Source organism: Corvus hawaiiensis, chromosome 16 (assembly GCF_020740725.1).
Source record: "Corvus hawaiiensis isolate bCorHaw1 chromosome 16, bCorHaw1.pri.cur, whole genome shotgun sequence".
Taxonomy (NCBI): domain Eukaryota; kingdom Metazoa; phylum Chordata; class Aves; order Passeriformes; family Corvidae; genus Corvus; species Corvus hawaiiensis.
The window spans coordinates 10,255,351-10,273,401 of record NC_063228.1 but is presented as its reverse complement, the minus strand read 5'-3'; the positions used below and the strand labels follow the sequence as shown (position 1 = coordinate 10,273,401).

Sequence of the window (18,051 nt, the reverse complement as noted above, 5' to 3'; positions counted from 1 at the left end):
TAGTCTGGGTTAATGTGTTCTGGAAAAAATCCACTTGTGGAGTGCTGTAGCCTTTCAGAAATAATCCATGTGTTCAGCATATTGGTTGGCAGCTGGTTCATATTAAAAATTATTTTCCTAGGAATTCAAAGCAAAAGACACTTGTAACTGGGGTGAGTGTTGTGCTCTAAACAAAAGACTGCTGGAGATGGCTTTGACTCACAGCTCAGCTGTGCTTCACCTAATGAGAGGCTGCTTATGGATGTTGGTGGCTGTTTAAGGCTGGGCTGAAGGGTCTTCTCTCTGGATTTCCACAGTTTGGCATTGTAGGGCTCTACTGCGTACTGGAAATTCTCCCTTTTCCTCACCTTGTATCTCAACTTCTGCAGTAGAGCTTGGGTTTGTGATTTTTGTTGCTATTGTACAGCAGAGCATGTAACTGAGAAGTTACAGGATAAGGGGCCTCTCTAGCCCTGTGTTGAGGAGGAAGAAGTCAAAGCTGGGCTCTTGTTACATCTGTTTTGGGGTTAATTTGGTGTAGTATGCAGAAATTCTGTGAACTTTATAGACCTTGGGGGTTCTGTATAAAGAACATGTTGGAGGTGAGTTGAAGGCACTAAAACTACACTGGGAAGAATGACTGAACTTACCTGTGCTCTGCGAGGACAGCTGATGTGGGCTGGTATGTTCAAAGTGCTCTTACAGCAGGAGTTACAGAGGGAGAAATTCCTGTGTGTTGTGTGATGGGAGATCCTGATACGTGAAATGGACATTATGTATTTGCCATATGACAGCATAGTTTATATACTGCATTACCTGCATCTGAGGCATAAACATGTTGGATTACTTCAATAATGTGCTGCATTGTCAGTAGTTATGTACTAGAAGTTTAGCCCTGATAAAGCCAGGGCTAGTGCAGAGAAAAAAGCCAGTTTTGAAATACAGAAGCTGATGGACTGACCTGATAAATGCTTCAGTCAGATACTTTCAGGCTGTTTCTTTTCCAGAGGTTCACATCCATGAGAAATCACAAAGGTCTCAGTCAGCCTGAGGGATGTTTTGTGTACAGCTGGCACAGTGCCCTGCAGGGAGACTGCTGTCCCTCCCTCCAGGTACATCTGGAATGGGCTTCCCCACATCCCTGTCTGTCACTTGGCTGTTGTGTTTGCTGATAGGAGCTGCCATCTCTCCTCTGTTAGGTGGGAGGGTGATATGTTAGCTCCAGTTTTTAATTCCCAAGATGAGACATTACCATGCAGTAAATAAGACACACTTAAAAATTGTTTGGCTGGATCGTTTCATTGGTTCATTAAAGGTTTTACACAGTTCAGTTGAAGAACCCTGTGGCCTGTGACACTGCTGTGGTTGTGGGCAGGTATTGGGTGAACAACTGTGACAGAGCACTAGCCTTTACATTAACAGCAGCAGTCTGGCAGGGAGCAAAGGCACAGCTGCCAGTGCAGAAACATGGAGGTAAGACCTTGTTCATGGCAGCTATAAATCAGTGCTAAATTCCAATTATGAACATGATGTTGAACACTTCATTTAACTATGGGGTTGGTGGGGTTTTTTTCCTCCCTGGCCCCCAGGGGTGGCTCTGTTAGCCCTGCTCCATGTAAGTGGTGCCTTGTGCATGCCCTGTATGCAGGCAGGTGCCCTGCATCCGCAGGGTGTCTGGGCTGGCCCACAGGGTCAGCAGGGTCTCCAGCTGGCTCATGGCTCCAGGGTAGGAGTGGGGCTGGGTCTGGCCCCTGCAGAGCTTCAGGACTTCAGGTGTGTCTGGGGGCCTGTTAAAGTTCTTGCCTCTCTGGAGTATCTAGACAGGAACTATGCACATCCAGAACCTGGGAACAGCTCAGAGAGATGGAACAACTGGGCTGAGCGAAGTGGCTGTAGTTTAAAATGTTTATTCGTAGTTAAATGGCTTCCTTATCACCAGTGATAAGTTATATGCAGCTTGTAGGAGACCTGGTGTCTGCATCCAGCTCAGTGTTGCTGTCTGCAGTATTAATTCCTGTATTTCTATATTGCTGACTGAGCTCTTCTGAATCCTTTCCTCTACTTGCTGATGTTTTTCTTTGTTCCTGAAGCTGTCACCTCAAGACTTTTCAGAGGTGTTTGGTGTGCTTAGTTGGGCAGTGAAGTGACATTCAGTGACTGGAGAGAAAATGTGGTTTTTTAATCAGTAACTGGTATAAATATTTTTATAAATTATAGAAATATATGAAATATTTTAGGAATATTTCATACAATTTTGGTTTCATTACAAGGGCGCAGGTATAAAATTATTACAGAGGAAGACTTGATTTCTACTGTGTTTTATACAGCACCATCTGATGTGTGTGGGAATCCTAAAAATGGCAGGATTTTTTCCTGACTAGTGTAGGAATCGTGTTTTAATTTGTATCAAGCTAGAGAGTGAGTGTTCAGAAAGTGAGTGCAGCTGCAAGCAGTGTACATGAGGCAAGAGGCAGCTGCTGATTTTGTCTGTGAGCCATTCAAACCCAGCCAGTTCCAACTCTCCAGGTCAGTACAACTTTGTTATTACGAATAATCAATAAAAATGTGTTCCAGCATAAAAATAAGGCAGTCAAATGTTTATTAGCATGATGTCATAGTTCAGAACACCGTTATTTCAATGTTTGCATATTATGCAAAGACATTGGATGGATTTTGCAGTGTTACCTTTTATCAAGGAATAGCTGCATTGCAGGCACTGTGTGGAGAAAGGTAATGCAATTTTTTGATCAAGTGACCTACAGTACAGAAAGTGATTTGACAGATGAGATGGCTGTAACACCTTAATGTTACTTTATGGGTGGGGTAGGTATTGGTCAGCTTTTCCCAACACATCAACTGACTGCTGACAAGGGGGTTCTAAAGACACAAAGGGAACATGTGAAACTGGTGCACAGAAACCAAGAAGGCTGTTTCTCATTTAACAGTGTATACATTAATAAGGGAAAAATCAACCAGCATAAAAATGAGAAAATTATTAACTGCTTTCCATTATTTAACCATCTTATTTCTATCTTAGCCTTCTTAAGCGTTGGAGCACTTGGAAAAAAAAAAAAAAATGTAACTTTCTCCAGAACCACTGAACAGTGGAGTTTCATTTCTGGAGAAAAAAGAAGTCAGCATCTCTGCTGACTCAAAGCTGATAATGCTGCTTTTACAAAGTAGTCCACTTGTACTAATCTGAGCTGGAAGAGAGCTTGTCTCAGCTTTTCAGTGTATTTGTGCTATGGTTCAAGGCTTGTGGAGAGGCAGTTTTGCCACTGAATGGGAGAATTCTTTTAGAGTAACTGATACTTTCATGTCCAGTTTGTTTTGGTTGATTATAGTTTCTGTACTGAAATAATTGCTCTTGCCCTCAGGGGTTCTGGGTGGAAGGCTTTCCTTTTATACTATATATACTTTATGATATTTACAGTTAACACTAATGCATTCCCACTTCTACTGTTCTCTCTCTATTCTTGCCTCTAGCTTGTCTACCTAAAATAACTGTTCTGCTTTGGGTGCTGAAAGGGTTCTTCCATCTTCCGAGCTGGTATCTGCTATTCAGAACTGGCTCGAGCTGAAAATGAAGAAGAGATGAAGTCCAGGTAAATAAAGTACAAGTCATGTGTAATGCAACCTCTCATTACAATGAAATGCAAAAAATCTATGAAGGGAAAATAGCATCAGATATATTTATGATATCAAAAAACTGTGGGGAAAGTACTCCAGCATTTTTAGATATGGTTTTATCTTAGATCGCTAAACTGAAATAAAGATGTGAGGTTCTCTCATATTTGATAAATTCACATTTAGGAGGAAAAGGGCAGCATTATTTCTAAAGTTTATGAGGTCTGGGTAGTTCAGCTATTCAGTGGAACATCCTTGATAAGCATGAATTTCTAAGAAATAGTGCAAAGGAAATTTCTGCTGACAGCCACTTTCTGTTTTGCTCTCATCACCGTAGCTGGTTATCAGTTACTGTGCATGAGTAACCCAACCATTACAGACTCTTTCCCTGTGTCAAAACTAATTCTCCCTTAGTTTGGTCTGTTCAACTTCCTTCTCTTTAGAGTGTTTACATATTTAGAGACTTAACTCATGTCTTTCCTCAGCCCTTCCATTTTTTCCCCAGGACTGTTCTCAACTCGTTCACAATTTAAGTAAAACATGATGTCCAAAACTGGATACATAAAATAAGCTAGATAGAGAAGAAGTATTTCTCAAATATGTTTATTCACATGTACATCCCCAATGTACTTTGCTTCTTTAATAGTGTGTTCTCATTAACTGAGCTTGTAATCCACCTTCATTCCAATCTTTTTCCTCAGAAATGAGATAATGTAAACTGGCAGCATTAGCTGACTTCAATCATTCAGCTACCAGGCTATTCCCAAACCTTATTGTCTGAATACTGAATATTGTGTTGATTCACATTTAACAAAATTTGTCTCTGTATTTCATATTTATATGTTGAGAGCTAAAACCACTCACTGCCTACAGGATGCTACCCAGAAATGTCCTGATCATCTACTGCTTAGGAGCTGAGTGAACTGAACAGCTCAGGCAGATACTGACATGCGGCGTTGTTGCAGCATGTGGGAGTGTGATGTGATGCACTTACACATACAGTGAGTGTTCTTTTTTTAGGTTTTTATTTTATGGCCAACAAACCCATCTACAAATACTACTCCCTTCCTCAATGGGTAAGAAATCAGCTAATAATTGTAGATTTTTAAGGCATACTACAAATGGGTTTGTAGGCATCAGCTCACTCTTTTGAGATAGTAGTGTTTACAAATGCAAATAAATAATGCTAAGTCTTAGCATGGAGCATAAAAGGAGTAAACACAGAAGTGCTTCATTTCAAGCAAAAGCATAATTGGCTCTTCTGCATGATCCTGCCATTTATTTGGTGTAAATGTTCCCACTGCAGTCTTGTAAAAGTATGGAAAATATGGTAAGTTACTACTTGGGCAAGAGTATCAATAATGCAACTCCAGTTAGCAGCACACATGGCTCCAGTGACTTTTGGAGAAGGAACTGTGCTGTTCTGCAGCGATGTGCAGTGCAGCAGTGTGTGCACTTTCACTGAAACGTGAGGCTCTGTAATGAATTTGCACAATAACTACAGATGTGGGCAAGGATTGTAATGACAAAAATTTGAAGCAACTGCTACTGCTCCATTCAGGCTTTTCATCTTCCTTAGCTGTATTCTGGGAATCCACTTAAAACTGCAGTCTGGCTGACAGCTGCGTTAAAACACAAGTATTGATAATCTGAGTATTCGAGGTTGAAAACATAGACAAATTTCATTATTAGAAGCTGAAAAGTACAAAAATGTCTCTGAGTATTTTGTGTCTGTATAATATGTATTGTTGTTAATGTGACTCCCAAATGCATTATTCAGACCAAAAAAAGATGGAACCAGAAATAGTATCCAAGAGGAGAAGCTCCTAGGGACATCACACAGTATTCTGCAGGTATCCTTCTGCCTCTTTTACACAGCAGATTGGGATGAAGTAAGAAAGGCAGTACAGAATGTGCAGTGGTTGGGCTCTGGTGTGCTGCTGAGTGAACAGCAGGAAGGGGAGGTAGCCAAGAAGAACATTTCTGGGAATAGGATCAGTTTTGCTCATGCCCACAGTCACATTCATTAGCTTTGTTTTCGCATGTGTTCTTGAATTGCAGACATGCAAGTACTGGAGCAATGCAGTCAGAAATGAAACTTACCACTGTGGAGGGATTTCCACAGGGACAAAATTCCGGTTGCACAAATGAACAAAAGCTGCTGCTATGGTGCAGGCAGCCCCCAAGGCTGGGGAGTCACAGGTGTCCTGTGTACACATGGTGTAGAATGGCTCGGGCTCCACCTGGGCAAAAAGGGATGAGTTAGGGGAGCAGAGGGACCTACAGGTAAATCCAGAGGTTGGGGTTGTGTCCCCTTGCTCCTGCCTACTTAGGACCATTCATAAACCTTTATTCCCTTCCTAGCAGTGAGGAGGTTATTTCTGTTTCCATATTCTAGACCTATATCCTAAAGAGTAGTGCAGTCATGCCACTACTCTGTGGATGTCAAAAACTTCCCTTTATATTTATGATGATAAAACCACCTTTTTTTCTATCTGGATTGCTGTTTTGATTACTTCTAAAGTTCTCTGCAACTAAACTTCTATATCCTTGCAATGGTTATGTGTCTTCCTTGGAAGAATGACACATAATTAAGACAGTGCTTCTAGCTGAAGTTCTACTTACAACTTTGAAGCAGTTCCTAAGAAGTGAATGTGGTTCTTCAAAAAACACTTTACAGATGTTTTGCTTCTCTGTAATTGGACATGGCTTCTCTTTCTTTGGTGCAAGACTGCACTTGTTCACCTGAGAAAACAGAATTACGGAAGTTGGTGGATTTGGGGGTTTTTTTACATACATCAGGGTTGGACAAGTTCTTCAGATATCCAGTGTGAGCTGGTTTGAAGAAAGATATGGGCAGCTCAGTACTGTGCTCTAATGTTTATTGTTCATTACTGTTGAGAGGCACTTTGCAGATTATCCAGTTTCCTTTTCCTATTGATTCTGTTACTCGCTGAAGGATTTTGCTGTGTAATTGCTGACTTAGAAGGCAGTTGGCTAGTTCTCTTTTCAAAGTTGTGCTTTTACTAGCTCTTTCTGATGGAGAAAAAAAACTTCAGATCCTTGTTGGGTTGGTCAAAGGTAAAGGTGGCTTTAAAAAAAAAAAACAACAAAACTACACCACCAAAAAGTTTTAAGCAAGTGTAAATTGTAGTTACTTTAGTTACTAAGGAAAATGAACTGACCGTTTAATCTGTGCTAACCCTCATCCTGCAGAAGTGAGACACTCAGTCCCCTTCTGTTGTGCAGCCCTGGCCTTGTGATGGTGGAGCTCTGCTGATGTCCTTTGCAAGGTCACTGTGTGACAAAGGCTGGGATAAAGCTCCTAGGAGCCAGTCAGAGTTTACAGTTCAGTGTAAACCCTTCCAATCAGTAGTGCAAGTGCAGCCATTCTGCCCCTAACGAAGGGCACTCAGGACTGCCCTGCTTCTTTATGACACTAAATTTCTTATGTATTGCTTTTAATGGACTATTTTGTTCAATGTCTCTGGGGAACTTTTCCATTTTTAGGAATGTATTAGAAATTAATATTTCTAGCAATTAAGAAAATTGTGGCTATGGTCAGTCACATTGTGATCCTGCCTCATTATTAACATAAACATAGGCTGCAAGCTCATGAACTGTATCTCTGCTACAGCAAGAAGTAGTACAAGATACTTGAAGCAATTCTCTCTTTTACAGTAAAGCACTGACATAAAGCAGAAAATGAGATTTCTGTTCCCAGAACTCGGACATCTTCTGTGAAACAGGATAAATGGAACAGTCACAAAATCTTTGTGGTAATAAGATGCTGCTTCCTTTTCTTTTTGGTAATAGATTTGTACAAGGGATTTAGAGGATCCTGTCAACATGGCTTGAGAGCACGTTAAGGCTACTTTTCTTGGTTGGTTGCATTCACAAATGGTTCTGTACAACTGCACGTTTGTGTATTTAGATTATCTTCAGCTGATGACAGAGTACATGAAGTAAGCAGAGGTATAATGTTACTGGTATAAAATTGTTACAGCAAAACAAAGAGGCTCAGCATACCCACCTAGAACTAACAGCTCTAAAGAAAACTTCAAATTGTGGCCTGAGTGATGAACATACAGATTTGGCCGAGACCTGATAGCACCGTCCCTGCATTCCAGGAAGAGGTGCTTTAAGGAGGAAAACATCAAAGATACTTGGCTCCAACTTCAGTTTCTTGTGAAAGCAGCAGCAGGAGCCACCTCTGTGTTTTACCTTACCACCTAGGCCAAAAATATTCAATGCCTATTTATGGGGAATTCTTGAACAGTTTTTAGCAAATTTGTGCAACCTCTTCCCTGGTTAGACACAAAACAAATACAGTGTGCTGCTGTTTTCACTATCGAGCTTTAGTTCATCTAAGCCAACCAAGTGTGTCAGACATTGCCCTCTGTGCTCAGGAGCTCTGCACACAGAAGCCCCTCAGTTCATTACCTGCCAGCTGTGTGTGAACTCCTGCACATTGTCAGTGAAGGAACCATTAGGCACCATCCATTCATTTCCAGCTTCATTATCATTGGTACCAAAAAGCCCAGCTGAAATACCTGGGAGGAAATTAAAATGGAATAAAATAGGAGTTGTCCAGAGTAGGTGCAGGAGAATTACAGCAGCTGTCTCTGGGCTCTGATTATTCTGTCCAGCAGGGCTCAGCTCTAGTGTGGAAGAGGGGAAGCTGCCCAGCCTGCATTGCCATCTCATGTCTCAGCTGGTCATGGGCTTCTCCTGAGCATACCAAGACATCAGATCCATTCTCTGGTAATCTTTGGGGGGTGAGTTTTAGAATAGTGTGGGGTACATGGATAGGAATGCATTCCAAGTATACCAAAAGGCCTGTGAGGTTTTGGGCGTCCCTCTGTAGCTGTCTTGCAGGTCTGGCAAGCTAAGCCTGCTCTAGAGCAGATCTCTCAGCCGGGGTTTGGGGCTGGGCTGACTGCAGTACCTCTGCCTCTGCTTTCTGTCTGCTTTATTGCATTGAATCAACAGTAAAATAGAACTTGTTGTTCTTACTGGAATAGTGCGTTCCATGCTCTAGATGGCAATTACTGGGAATGCCTAGGGCCATTTCCAGGGTGTGTATAAATGGAGAAAAACAAGTGAAGGACTGCACAGATGCTGGTACTACTGATCATACAGATAATTCAGAGATAGCAAAAATTATGAACAGCTGTATGATTGATACTCACCGTGGTGCCACCCAGCCAGAGTGACAGTACAGAGATCATACTGAAAGTCACAAGAAACAGAAACTCCTTTGTGATCAGATATTTCTATTTTGTTGGTTCCTCGCCTTGAATTCATGGTACTATTTTCAAGGGATTGATCCAGTACTTGGCAGTTCTCTTCCGTAAAGGAGAAGTTATACATCTTGGATATCTGTTTTAAAATGAAAATGCAATTTCAAATCTGTCATAGTGTAAGTTAAGTCACAGGCAAACACAGTCTGGATTTGCATGTGGGATGAGGCCAACTTAGTCCAGAATTATGGGAATAAGAACGGGGTTGTGTTAAACTTCCAAAAGAGCAGAAAGCACAAAGCCTCCCTCACTGCCATTCTTTTAGGCCATGTCAGAGGAAAGTTGAAAAGTTTCTTTCATACACAGAGAGCAAAGAGGCAGCCCTTGAGTTAAGGGTTTTGCTTTGACGAGGTATTTTCTTTTTAAGAAGTGGTTACTTTAAAGCCCTTGTCTGAGAGTGCTTCTGATCTATGTTTTGAGAATTAATATTTTAAAAACTTCTTTTTTGTCAGTTGAAGAAAATTTCTGCCAAAAATAAAAAATGTTTGACTTGCTCTTCCTACCTTTAGTCGTGGGTAGATACTCATCACAGTCTGGTTCATCTTCACATACAGTGATCTTGAGTTCCTAGTTTCCTCATTTAGTATTACAGTGAAAGCATTGTGAACAAAATCCTTGGCAAGAAGTACACTGCACTTTGATGCCAAATCATACATTTTCCCATCAAAAGTCACAAGATGCTTGGTCCCCACTAACATAGCATGATCTGGAGAATGGCATTTCAGAAGAAACATCAGTGAGTTTTCCACAGAGCAGTAAATGCTGTGCATACTGCAACACACACAGCTTCTTGCTGGCATATTCTTAAAATAATTTCTCAACTTATTATTACACCAACATTACTACACTTACATTTTAATTAGTTACACTGTAGTTGCTCTGCAACAAAACTTTCTCAGAAACAAAGCAATTTCATTATTTATTTTTTGTTATAGATTTACCTGAGTGCTGTAAAACTTCGATAAACTTGAATTGGGATTCAAAGCTCATCTTGATTTATCATTATACGACTTGATAGTCATATTTATAAACACACACACTATACATTCTTATGCAGAAAAAAACAAGAATATTGTCTCCAAAAACGACCCTTCCAAAACAGTGCATCAAACAGCTGCAGTCCAGGAAATTCTGCTGATCATCACTCCCCTGATTTGGTCACTAGGACCTACTCTCACAGCCTGCTGTTGTGTCTCTGTCTCTGGGGAGGAAACCATTAAAAAGGGTTTTCTGGAAAAGCCATTCTCTTTAAGGGACAGTTGGGACTGTTAGTGCATTCCTTTAGCTTTTAGCAATACTTTTACAGGCAGTACTGTCTCTGAAGTTTTGGTAGGGCTGAGCTTGCTCATCCTAAAGGCAGCAGAGGTCAAGGCACCAGTTTCCAAGCTTCTCTGCCAGGACACAGAGCCAACAGGTATGACTGGCACTGAACTGTAGTATCAACTCACAGAAGCATATGGATAAGGCAATAAATGACACTTGCTGACTTCTAGTCTCAAGAGTAGAAGTGTAAGAAGTTGCAAAATTTGCATGAATATTAAGTAGAGCAGTGTTACTGCATGTCAGCTTTGCCCAGAGTGTTGCTCTTACACATACCATCACTGTCTTACAAGAAAGACTATGTAAGTTTATAGGAAAATTATTAATAACCATCTCTATGTAAACTACTATTCCAAATATGATTTTTAAAATAAAGAATTAAGTGGAAATAGACCCAGGTACAAAACAAAGCAGCACTTTGAAAGGGCTTACGTTCAAAGGGGCTCTCCATCATCCTCCGTTTGAATCTATAGTACTCTGCAAGGATGTTGAGATTGTAGAGGTCTTGCAGAGGCCTCATTAGTTTTTCTCCAATGAGGTAAGTAGTAACATTTGCCAGCTGCAGGGACAGGTCTGCTTTAGGCAGTACTGGCAGTTTTCCTGCCACGGAACAGTTCCTGTAGAATACGAAGAGAACACCCCTTACCTGCTGAACTGATGAAATGCTATTGCATTATTATTAGAAATGTGGAAGTGAAATATTCATAAGAACTGTAGTCTGCTTAGAACAGCAAAACACAACCCTACTCTGGCCAAGAGCTGCACTGCCCCAGGCCATCTCAGGCCACTTATCAGTTACTGATAGCCTGTTTGCTGCCCAGTAGGGCCTGGCAGCCAACAGAAATAAACATTAGGATGTGATGTGCCCAAAGCAAAGAGTGGTTGGGTGGCTGTCCAGAACCCTCAGCTGCAGACTGACAGGAAGACTAACTGTGCACATACCCATTTAGAACACTGCCCAGAGCAGGGATCCTGCAAAAACACCAGTTACCAGTTACCTGGGTGAAAAACTGTACAGGTTCAGCAAGGGCTTCCGAATCTTGCTCACAGCTCTGGAAAACATGGCCTCTGCCCACCTGAGCACCTGCTGCGTAGCCTGTTGAAGAGTCAAGAGATTATAAAACAAATTTCAGTATGGCTTCAGGGCAGGGTCAGTACTTGCAGGTGAGTTTTAAATAAATGTGAAATTCCGCTTTAGTCTCTCTTGCATTTGTCACCTGCCGACCAGCATCTTGTCATGTAGAGGTTAATATCCAGAGGACAGACTCTAGTCACAACACCAACAAATAATGGACAGAAATATATTCTTCCCAAATAACATTACTTAAAGTATACCAATGCTTCACTAAGTTAATGTGCTTCAGTAGCTTGGAAAAGACTGGTATCTTTATTAATATCCATTTGCCTCATGATATATCTTTTTTGCTTTTCATTTCAACTAGAAGAGCCCAGATTTATTTGTACAGTTTATTGGAATCACAATTCCTCCTCTCTATTGAAGCAAAGTAAAAACTACATGGATGACAGATTACTGCTACTGTGATTTCAACCAGAACTAGTAAAACAACCTCTCCTCTAGCTGGAAAAGTACTCTTTGAAAGCAGGGACAAATATTGCAAGAACAGTAAATCAGCTGTGCACAGGCTTATTATGTGGCAAGATAACTACACTATTTCAATAAACAAAAATAGTTAACTTTTCTGTGTAGCCATAGTTCAAATCTGAGACTTAAATTTGTGGGCCTTGTCTTTCAAACCATTAAAAATGGAGAACTGAGTTATACCAACCATATCCAAGCTTGCTTTCACAACCTTTAATGCCACCTGGATTGATTCCATTAGCCACACATCTTTTAAAATCTTGGGCAAGAAAGCCTGGATTTTCTTCATGTGCTCTTCTGTCTTCTCTTTCCAGACTTCATCCAGTGGCTTCAAGGTTACATCGTAGTAGGCGTCCTTCAAAGTTGCTAATGGCTCTGAAGCAAACACGTTAATGAGACAAACCTTTCCTGGTTTGGTACAAAGTGGCTGTTTGCTTGTTTGTTTCCACCCAATTTCCAGCATAAGTGCAGGAGGGGCACAGAAAAATGGAAGAGGCAGCTGTGTTTCCAAGGCAGTCAGGCACATTGCACAGCTGTGAACTCAAAGAGGCATTTAGCTCTAACCCTGACCCCCTTACAAATGCATTGCTGCTGTCCAAAAGGAACATAAGGGATGCTCTGCAATGTGCCTCCACCAGAGCTGTACTGCACAAACTGCACCTGCTGAGCAACAGGACAGTTTGGTCACAACTGATTTCAAGCGTGGTGTATCAACTAAATCCAGCCTTTGAGTGGGAAGTGCCTGAAGCTAAGTGGCTCAAAGTGAGTTTTTACCCTTGTGAGAAATGAAGGTTCTTGCAGCTAAATTCCAGCTGACCACCTTTCTCAAAAGTTTCCATATGGGCCACAGTCCAGCTGAACAGTGAATTAGTGGCTACTGGATAGGCTTGGAAAAAACCAGATCAAGTGAAATCCAATTAGTACAAGCATTAAAAACTCAAGGATGGATATGAACAGCCCTTTGGGAGGAAAGGCTTGCCAGGGGACTGTTAGCAGAAATACTTCAGCTTGGGAATTAAGGGCTCTGTTCTCATCATGTATAACTCAGCCTCCTATGACCAAGAAAAAGCCTCACCACTGATTTCATTAGAAAGGTGCTCACAGAGAGCCTTTTTAGAGCTTATTGCATCAAGGCTCACACTCTGTACACTGAGAGCCAAGGTCAGCACTTTTTCCTAAATCAAAATAGAAAACCTTGTGCTGTTCAGTATGTTTCATGGTTTACAGTCAAGTTTGGTTTGCCCTGCACTGACATTGCCCCTATTCTTGCTTTGCACTGTTTTGCTTACTTTGTAATTCATTCAGCATTTGCTGGACAATGTCTTGAATTTTCTCCAGATAAAGTGGGATCTTTCTTCTCAGAACGTGCCCAATGCCACTTTGCTTCCACGCCTGGGTGACAGCTCTACCCACACTGTGCAGGAATGCTGCTGCCCTTTGCAAGGCCGCTGAAGGCCAGCCAGCTGCTTCAGACAGGAAACCAACATGCTGCACCTACAGTGGTTCCAAAAAAGAAGCAATTTCAAAACACACAGTGATCTCAAGCAAAGCTTTGACTTCATTGCAAGGCAATTATGACTCCACAGTGTTGGTGCAGAGATACAGGATCTCCACAATAAAACATGGTTTTTGTCTCTGTATGAGTTACAGGTCAGCACAGGAGTAATCATTGAAATGTTTGAGCAAAACAAAACAGCCGCAGGCAATATAACGATGTTTAATGATGTTTAATTAACACTGCATGAACACTTCATGGTGTTTTCACAGATTATGTACAGATACTTACTGATCTCCTGAATCTCCACAGGTTTCCATCAAACTTCTTTATCTTCTCTATCAGTTTGGCTTTCAAAAGGCTCCCAATTTCATTAAGCTTGTTCTGTGAGAAGATTATTAAAACCTTGAATTCATTAACTTAAAATTGCTTGTGCTGGATCCAAATCATTCAAAGTTTGTACTAGTTTAAATGCCAGTAAACAGCCACAGTAGCCTCGTCTTAAGGGAAACAACTTCTGCATTATGCAGTGGATAGACATGGGAACAGAAAAGTCAAACCATGAAAAGCAAAAAGCAACCCCCAAACAGAGTATGTGAAACCCTATTAAAAGTGAAAGTACATTCAGGATTCTAATCATTAGTTTTGTAACCAACACGCTGAGCAGTTACTGCTGCTCTCACTTTATTTCCTTACCCTCCTCAGAGGACCCACCCTTTAGAAGAAGGTCCTGTATTTTCTATCTCTAGGCATGGCTGAACTTCTTAATTCTCACCATCAACGTGAATAATTTAAAAATTGCATAATTTTTCCTGGTTACTCACCAAGATTCACACCTGAAGCCTACATGGAAGGTGCTCCACCAAAATGACAAAATCAAATAATATTCTGGGAAAATCACGCTGCAGTTAACAGCCACTCAAGGGTCTCACCTCAGCCTTAAGAACTGGATCTCCACATCCATGCGCTAGAAAACTCAAGCTTCCATTAGCGGCTGCTAGAGCCACTTGTCCGACGTTTTCCTGCCTTTCACCATTGATGCTGAGATAGGTGTTAATGACAGCCATTTGTTGCCCATCAGAACAAGCACTGACTTCCATTCCTTCTTCCAAATCCCCTTAGGTAATGAAAAGAGCACTTCATTTACAGGAACAACGCTGACAGGCATTGTTTCAAAGCCAGCTTTTAATTACTTAGGTGATCAATCAGAATTGGAGTGTGTTAAGTGTGGAGGAAAAAAAACCAAAACACAAGAGATAAACAGGAGAAAATTAGATCAGTGTCAGGGTCTGATCCACCTCTTCTGTGTGGCTTGTGAATGAATTACAAATACAGATTCGCTATTGCAAAGGAAGCACTGGATTAATGTAAATCTAAATCTCTCAGTCACACTGATTTACAGGCCTTTTTTTCTACTTTAGTCTTCACTGTCCCTTGTTGCGGATGTTTCAAAATTGCTCAGCCCTTAAATGAAGGCCTGTCAGTTCCACCCAGCACACACACAAGTAATTTCTACAGAAGCACTGATGAGCATAAACAAATGGTTGGCAAAGTGCACATAGAATCTGGGTTGAGAGAGCTGAGTTGAGTCATTTCTACAGACTTCTGACTTCAGTGATTCACAAACTAATGGTCCTAATCTCAAAAACCTCATAGCACTTACAGGTGAAGACATGAACATGAGAGAAACTCCCCTGCAGAAGTGTGGGATGGCAAATCCGTAAGTGAAACAACGGCTGGGATTGTCAGCAATACGAGTTTGAGACAACTGGGATGCCACCAAATCTACTTGGTTTGCACTCAACTGTAATGTAGCTGAAATGTGGATGAGCCCCACCTCTTGCAGCTCATTTCACCTAACTCACTAACACTAATTAGGCACAACTTGAACCAACAGCCGTTTTTACCTCTCTGTTGTCAGTCAGAGCTGACTGCTGTGAGACCATCCCCTGCAGCCAGTGGTTGCACACATCCCACTTCACACATCCCAGCTGTTCCAGCATGTGCTACAGTCAGTCTTGGGAGGTGCCTCCTCTCATTTCCTTTATTGAATATGGAATGTAATGATTGTCTTAAGGCATACAACTTTAAGATGGCTAAACCAAAAGGAAATTAATCCTATCTTTTGTTACCATCTATTGTAATCATATGAAAATGTCTCCCAAACTGACCTTTGTAACAAATTTTAAGCTTCAGCTTTTCTTTATCTGAAAGACCATAGCTTGAATGAACTGAGCTAGCTCAGCACTAGAGACAGGGCCTTTCTTCCTGTCTCTTCATAGCAATGACACACATAGCTGGGAGTCACAAAATAGCTCCAGTTGGAAGGGATGCATAAGGATCATCATGTCCAGCTCCCTGCTCTTTGCAGGATGACCTAAAACTAAGTCCTGTGGCTGAGAGCATTGTCAGTGAGATACGTACCTTTCAGATAGCCCATGTAGTACTGAAAACACTCCTCGTCTTTTGAAGCAGCTATTTTTACTTTCTCTTTCTGATCAATAATCCCCTCCACCAGGATTTGGCTCTGGACAGATGAGGAAGCAGCAGTTCCTGTCAGGCCTAGCGAAATATCTTCAAAGGCTCTTAACTGCAGCCATAAAGGAAAAACATTTATTCAAAGCCACTATACAGAATTAATGATGGTTCAGAGATGGTGCTCAAATATCTGTGCTTCCCACAAAAGGGTAAGTGGTGAGGGAAGTGTTTCCCAGTGCTTGTGCACTATGCCGAAGTTACACTAAGAGAGGCACAAGCATCAGAGTGACTGGCCCAGGAGCTGAATGACTGGATAGCACAAGGCTTGTGGACAAATTTTTAATGAAAGCAATGAAAGAAACATGATGTCCCAGTCAGCTTTCTGTGAGGTTGCTAATTTGTGCCGTTTATTCCAAAACACAGAATAAAGCAAGCTCATGCAGAGCGGCTGATACTTGTTTCATCTCCTCTTCTCTAAAGAGAGAGACATGGAAAAATAATTTAGTATTTGTTACTGATTAAATCATCATAATAATTTTGTTAAGGGGTGGTCTATTGTCTCAGTGCCTGACTATCCACATTCCTGCTAATGAAGAGTTTGGATGGTGCTGACCCCATTAGTTTTCTGCCTCACTCTGTTGTCTCCATCTGCCTCTCCCCCATATTGATTTCACAGGAAATTAAAAACAAATGCAAAATTGGGGGAAGGGGGTAGAGAAAAAGGAAGATATTTTTCTCGGAATGAGCATCATATGAGCTGTTCTGTGCCTTTTTTAGTTCTTTTTTTGCCAGTTCTTTTTTCTGGCAAATGATGCTTTGTGTAAGCATTGTATTTTGTTTCCCTCTTCTGACAAGGTGAAAACCCCATACCTCACACAACAGAGCAGTTACGCTGAAGGGGAGTTATAACAGCACACAGCCTCTTAAAATTGATACACTCCACTAGAAACACGCTTACTACATTTGTGACAGCTCTGCAAAGAACTAATGTTGGTGCTTTCCTTTGTATGTCGGTCACACCACATGGACACTGCCTAACTGCTGCTTTAGAGACAGCACTAAAGAAACCAGGAGTGTTTTGTGTTGCCTGCTGTTTTACAGTCACTGCCTGCACCTGATCCGTTTGGGAGATAGATGGCAGCAGGCCTTTAAAAACCAAACCCCAGTGCAAGTAAAATAAAATAGAAACTCACTTCAATTTCCAAAGAATAATTCTTCACATCAGCAGTGCTCTGATTCTTTATGGATACTCCAATCAACCCCTCATCTCTCCCGTGACCAGCAAGGTGGAATCTGCCCTCTGACTGCAAAATGATGTCATCTTTGTTGAGCTGGTGCTTTCCAGATAAAACAATTACCTAAGTATGCACAAAAAAGGTGTTAAAGATTCCAAATTCTTCCAGACAAATGGGCTCTACTTTGAGTACTGAGAAGTTGTACAGTGACAACATTTCTCATGAAATTACAGCACAAACAAAACTTGTAGTTTCAGAAACCAGCACATCCTCCTGCTCCTCACAGCACTGTCTTCATTACAGCTTCAGTTTCTGTGCTATAACAAAGCATGTTCTGTGATTACAGCTGAAGACCAGAGGAACAGTTGCAAGAGAACTGTATTTTGTTAAAATGTCCAATGTTTTTGCTCCTACATTTCTCAGCTACTCTAGCCAGACATTTTGATAAAGTTGGGGGTGCATGGGAGGTGAGGTGAATATTGTCCTGGTTTCAACTGGGATAGAGTTAATTTCTTCTCAATAGCTGGCACAGTGCTGAGTTTTGGATTTGGAATGGGAATGGGGTTGGTTATACACAGATATTTAGTGTTTTGCTCAGTTGTGTTTATCCTAAGTCAAGGAGACTTTGATGTGCGTTTGTCTCCTGCTCTGCCAGTGAGGAGGTGCACAAAAGCACAGCTGGGACAGGTGACCCAACCTGGCCAAAGGTATATTCCACACCACAGAATATCATGTCCAGTACATAAACTGGGGGGAGTTACCCAGAAGGGGCAAATCTGGGTTTGGGAAGGGGGGTCTGGCATCAGGCAGCAGGTGATGAGCAATTGTGTTGTGCATCACTTTGTTTAGTGTTTTTCCTTTTTGTTATTACCACTACTACTACTACTGGTAGTAGTATTAACTATTATTATTGTATTTTACTTTGTTTTCAATTATTAAACTGTTCTTATCTCAACATACAAGTTTCACTTTTGATTGTCCTCCCCATTCCACAGGGAGGAGAGAGAGAGGGGG

At 41.4% G+C, this 18,051-nt stretch overlaps 1 protein-coding gene across 1 annotated transcript in view; it reads right to left on the bottom strand.

Moving 5' to 3' along the window:
- Positions 1-1,870: 1,870 nt before the first annotated feature.
- LOC125334418 overlaps positions 1,871-18,051 on the bottom strand; it is a 75,999-nt gene continuing 59,818 nt past the window's right edge. Inside the window, exons 59-72 of the mRNA XM_048321236.1 lie at positions 16,996-17,160; positions 15,749-15,914; positions 14,257-14,441; positions 13,616-13,708; positions 13,119-13,323; positions 12,017-12,204; positions 11,228-11,325; positions 10,662-10,846; positions 9,413-9,615; positions 8,799-8,988; positions 8,050-8,159; positions 6,232-6,351; positions 5,710-5,849; positions 1,871-3,556 (exon numbers count right to left, since the gene is read on the bottom strand). Of these exons, the coding sequence (XP_048177193.1) occupies positions 3,541-3,556; positions 5,710-5,849; positions 6,232-6,351; positions 8,050-8,159; positions 8,799-8,988; positions 9,413-9,615; positions 10,662-10,846; positions 11,228-11,325; positions 12,017-12,204; positions 13,119-13,323; positions 13,616-13,708; positions 14,257-14,441; positions 15,749-15,914; positions 16,996-17,160 (2,064 nt within the window). The 3' untranslated portion in view covers positions 1,871-3,540. The remainder of the gene's footprint in view (positions 3,557-5,709; positions 5,850-6,231; positions 6,352-8,049; positions 8,160-8,798; positions 8,989-9,412; positions 9,616-10,661; positions 10,847-11,227; positions 11,326-12,016; positions 12,205-13,118; positions 13,324-13,615; positions 13,709-14,256; positions 14,442-15,748; positions 15,915-16,995; positions 17,161-18,051) is intronic.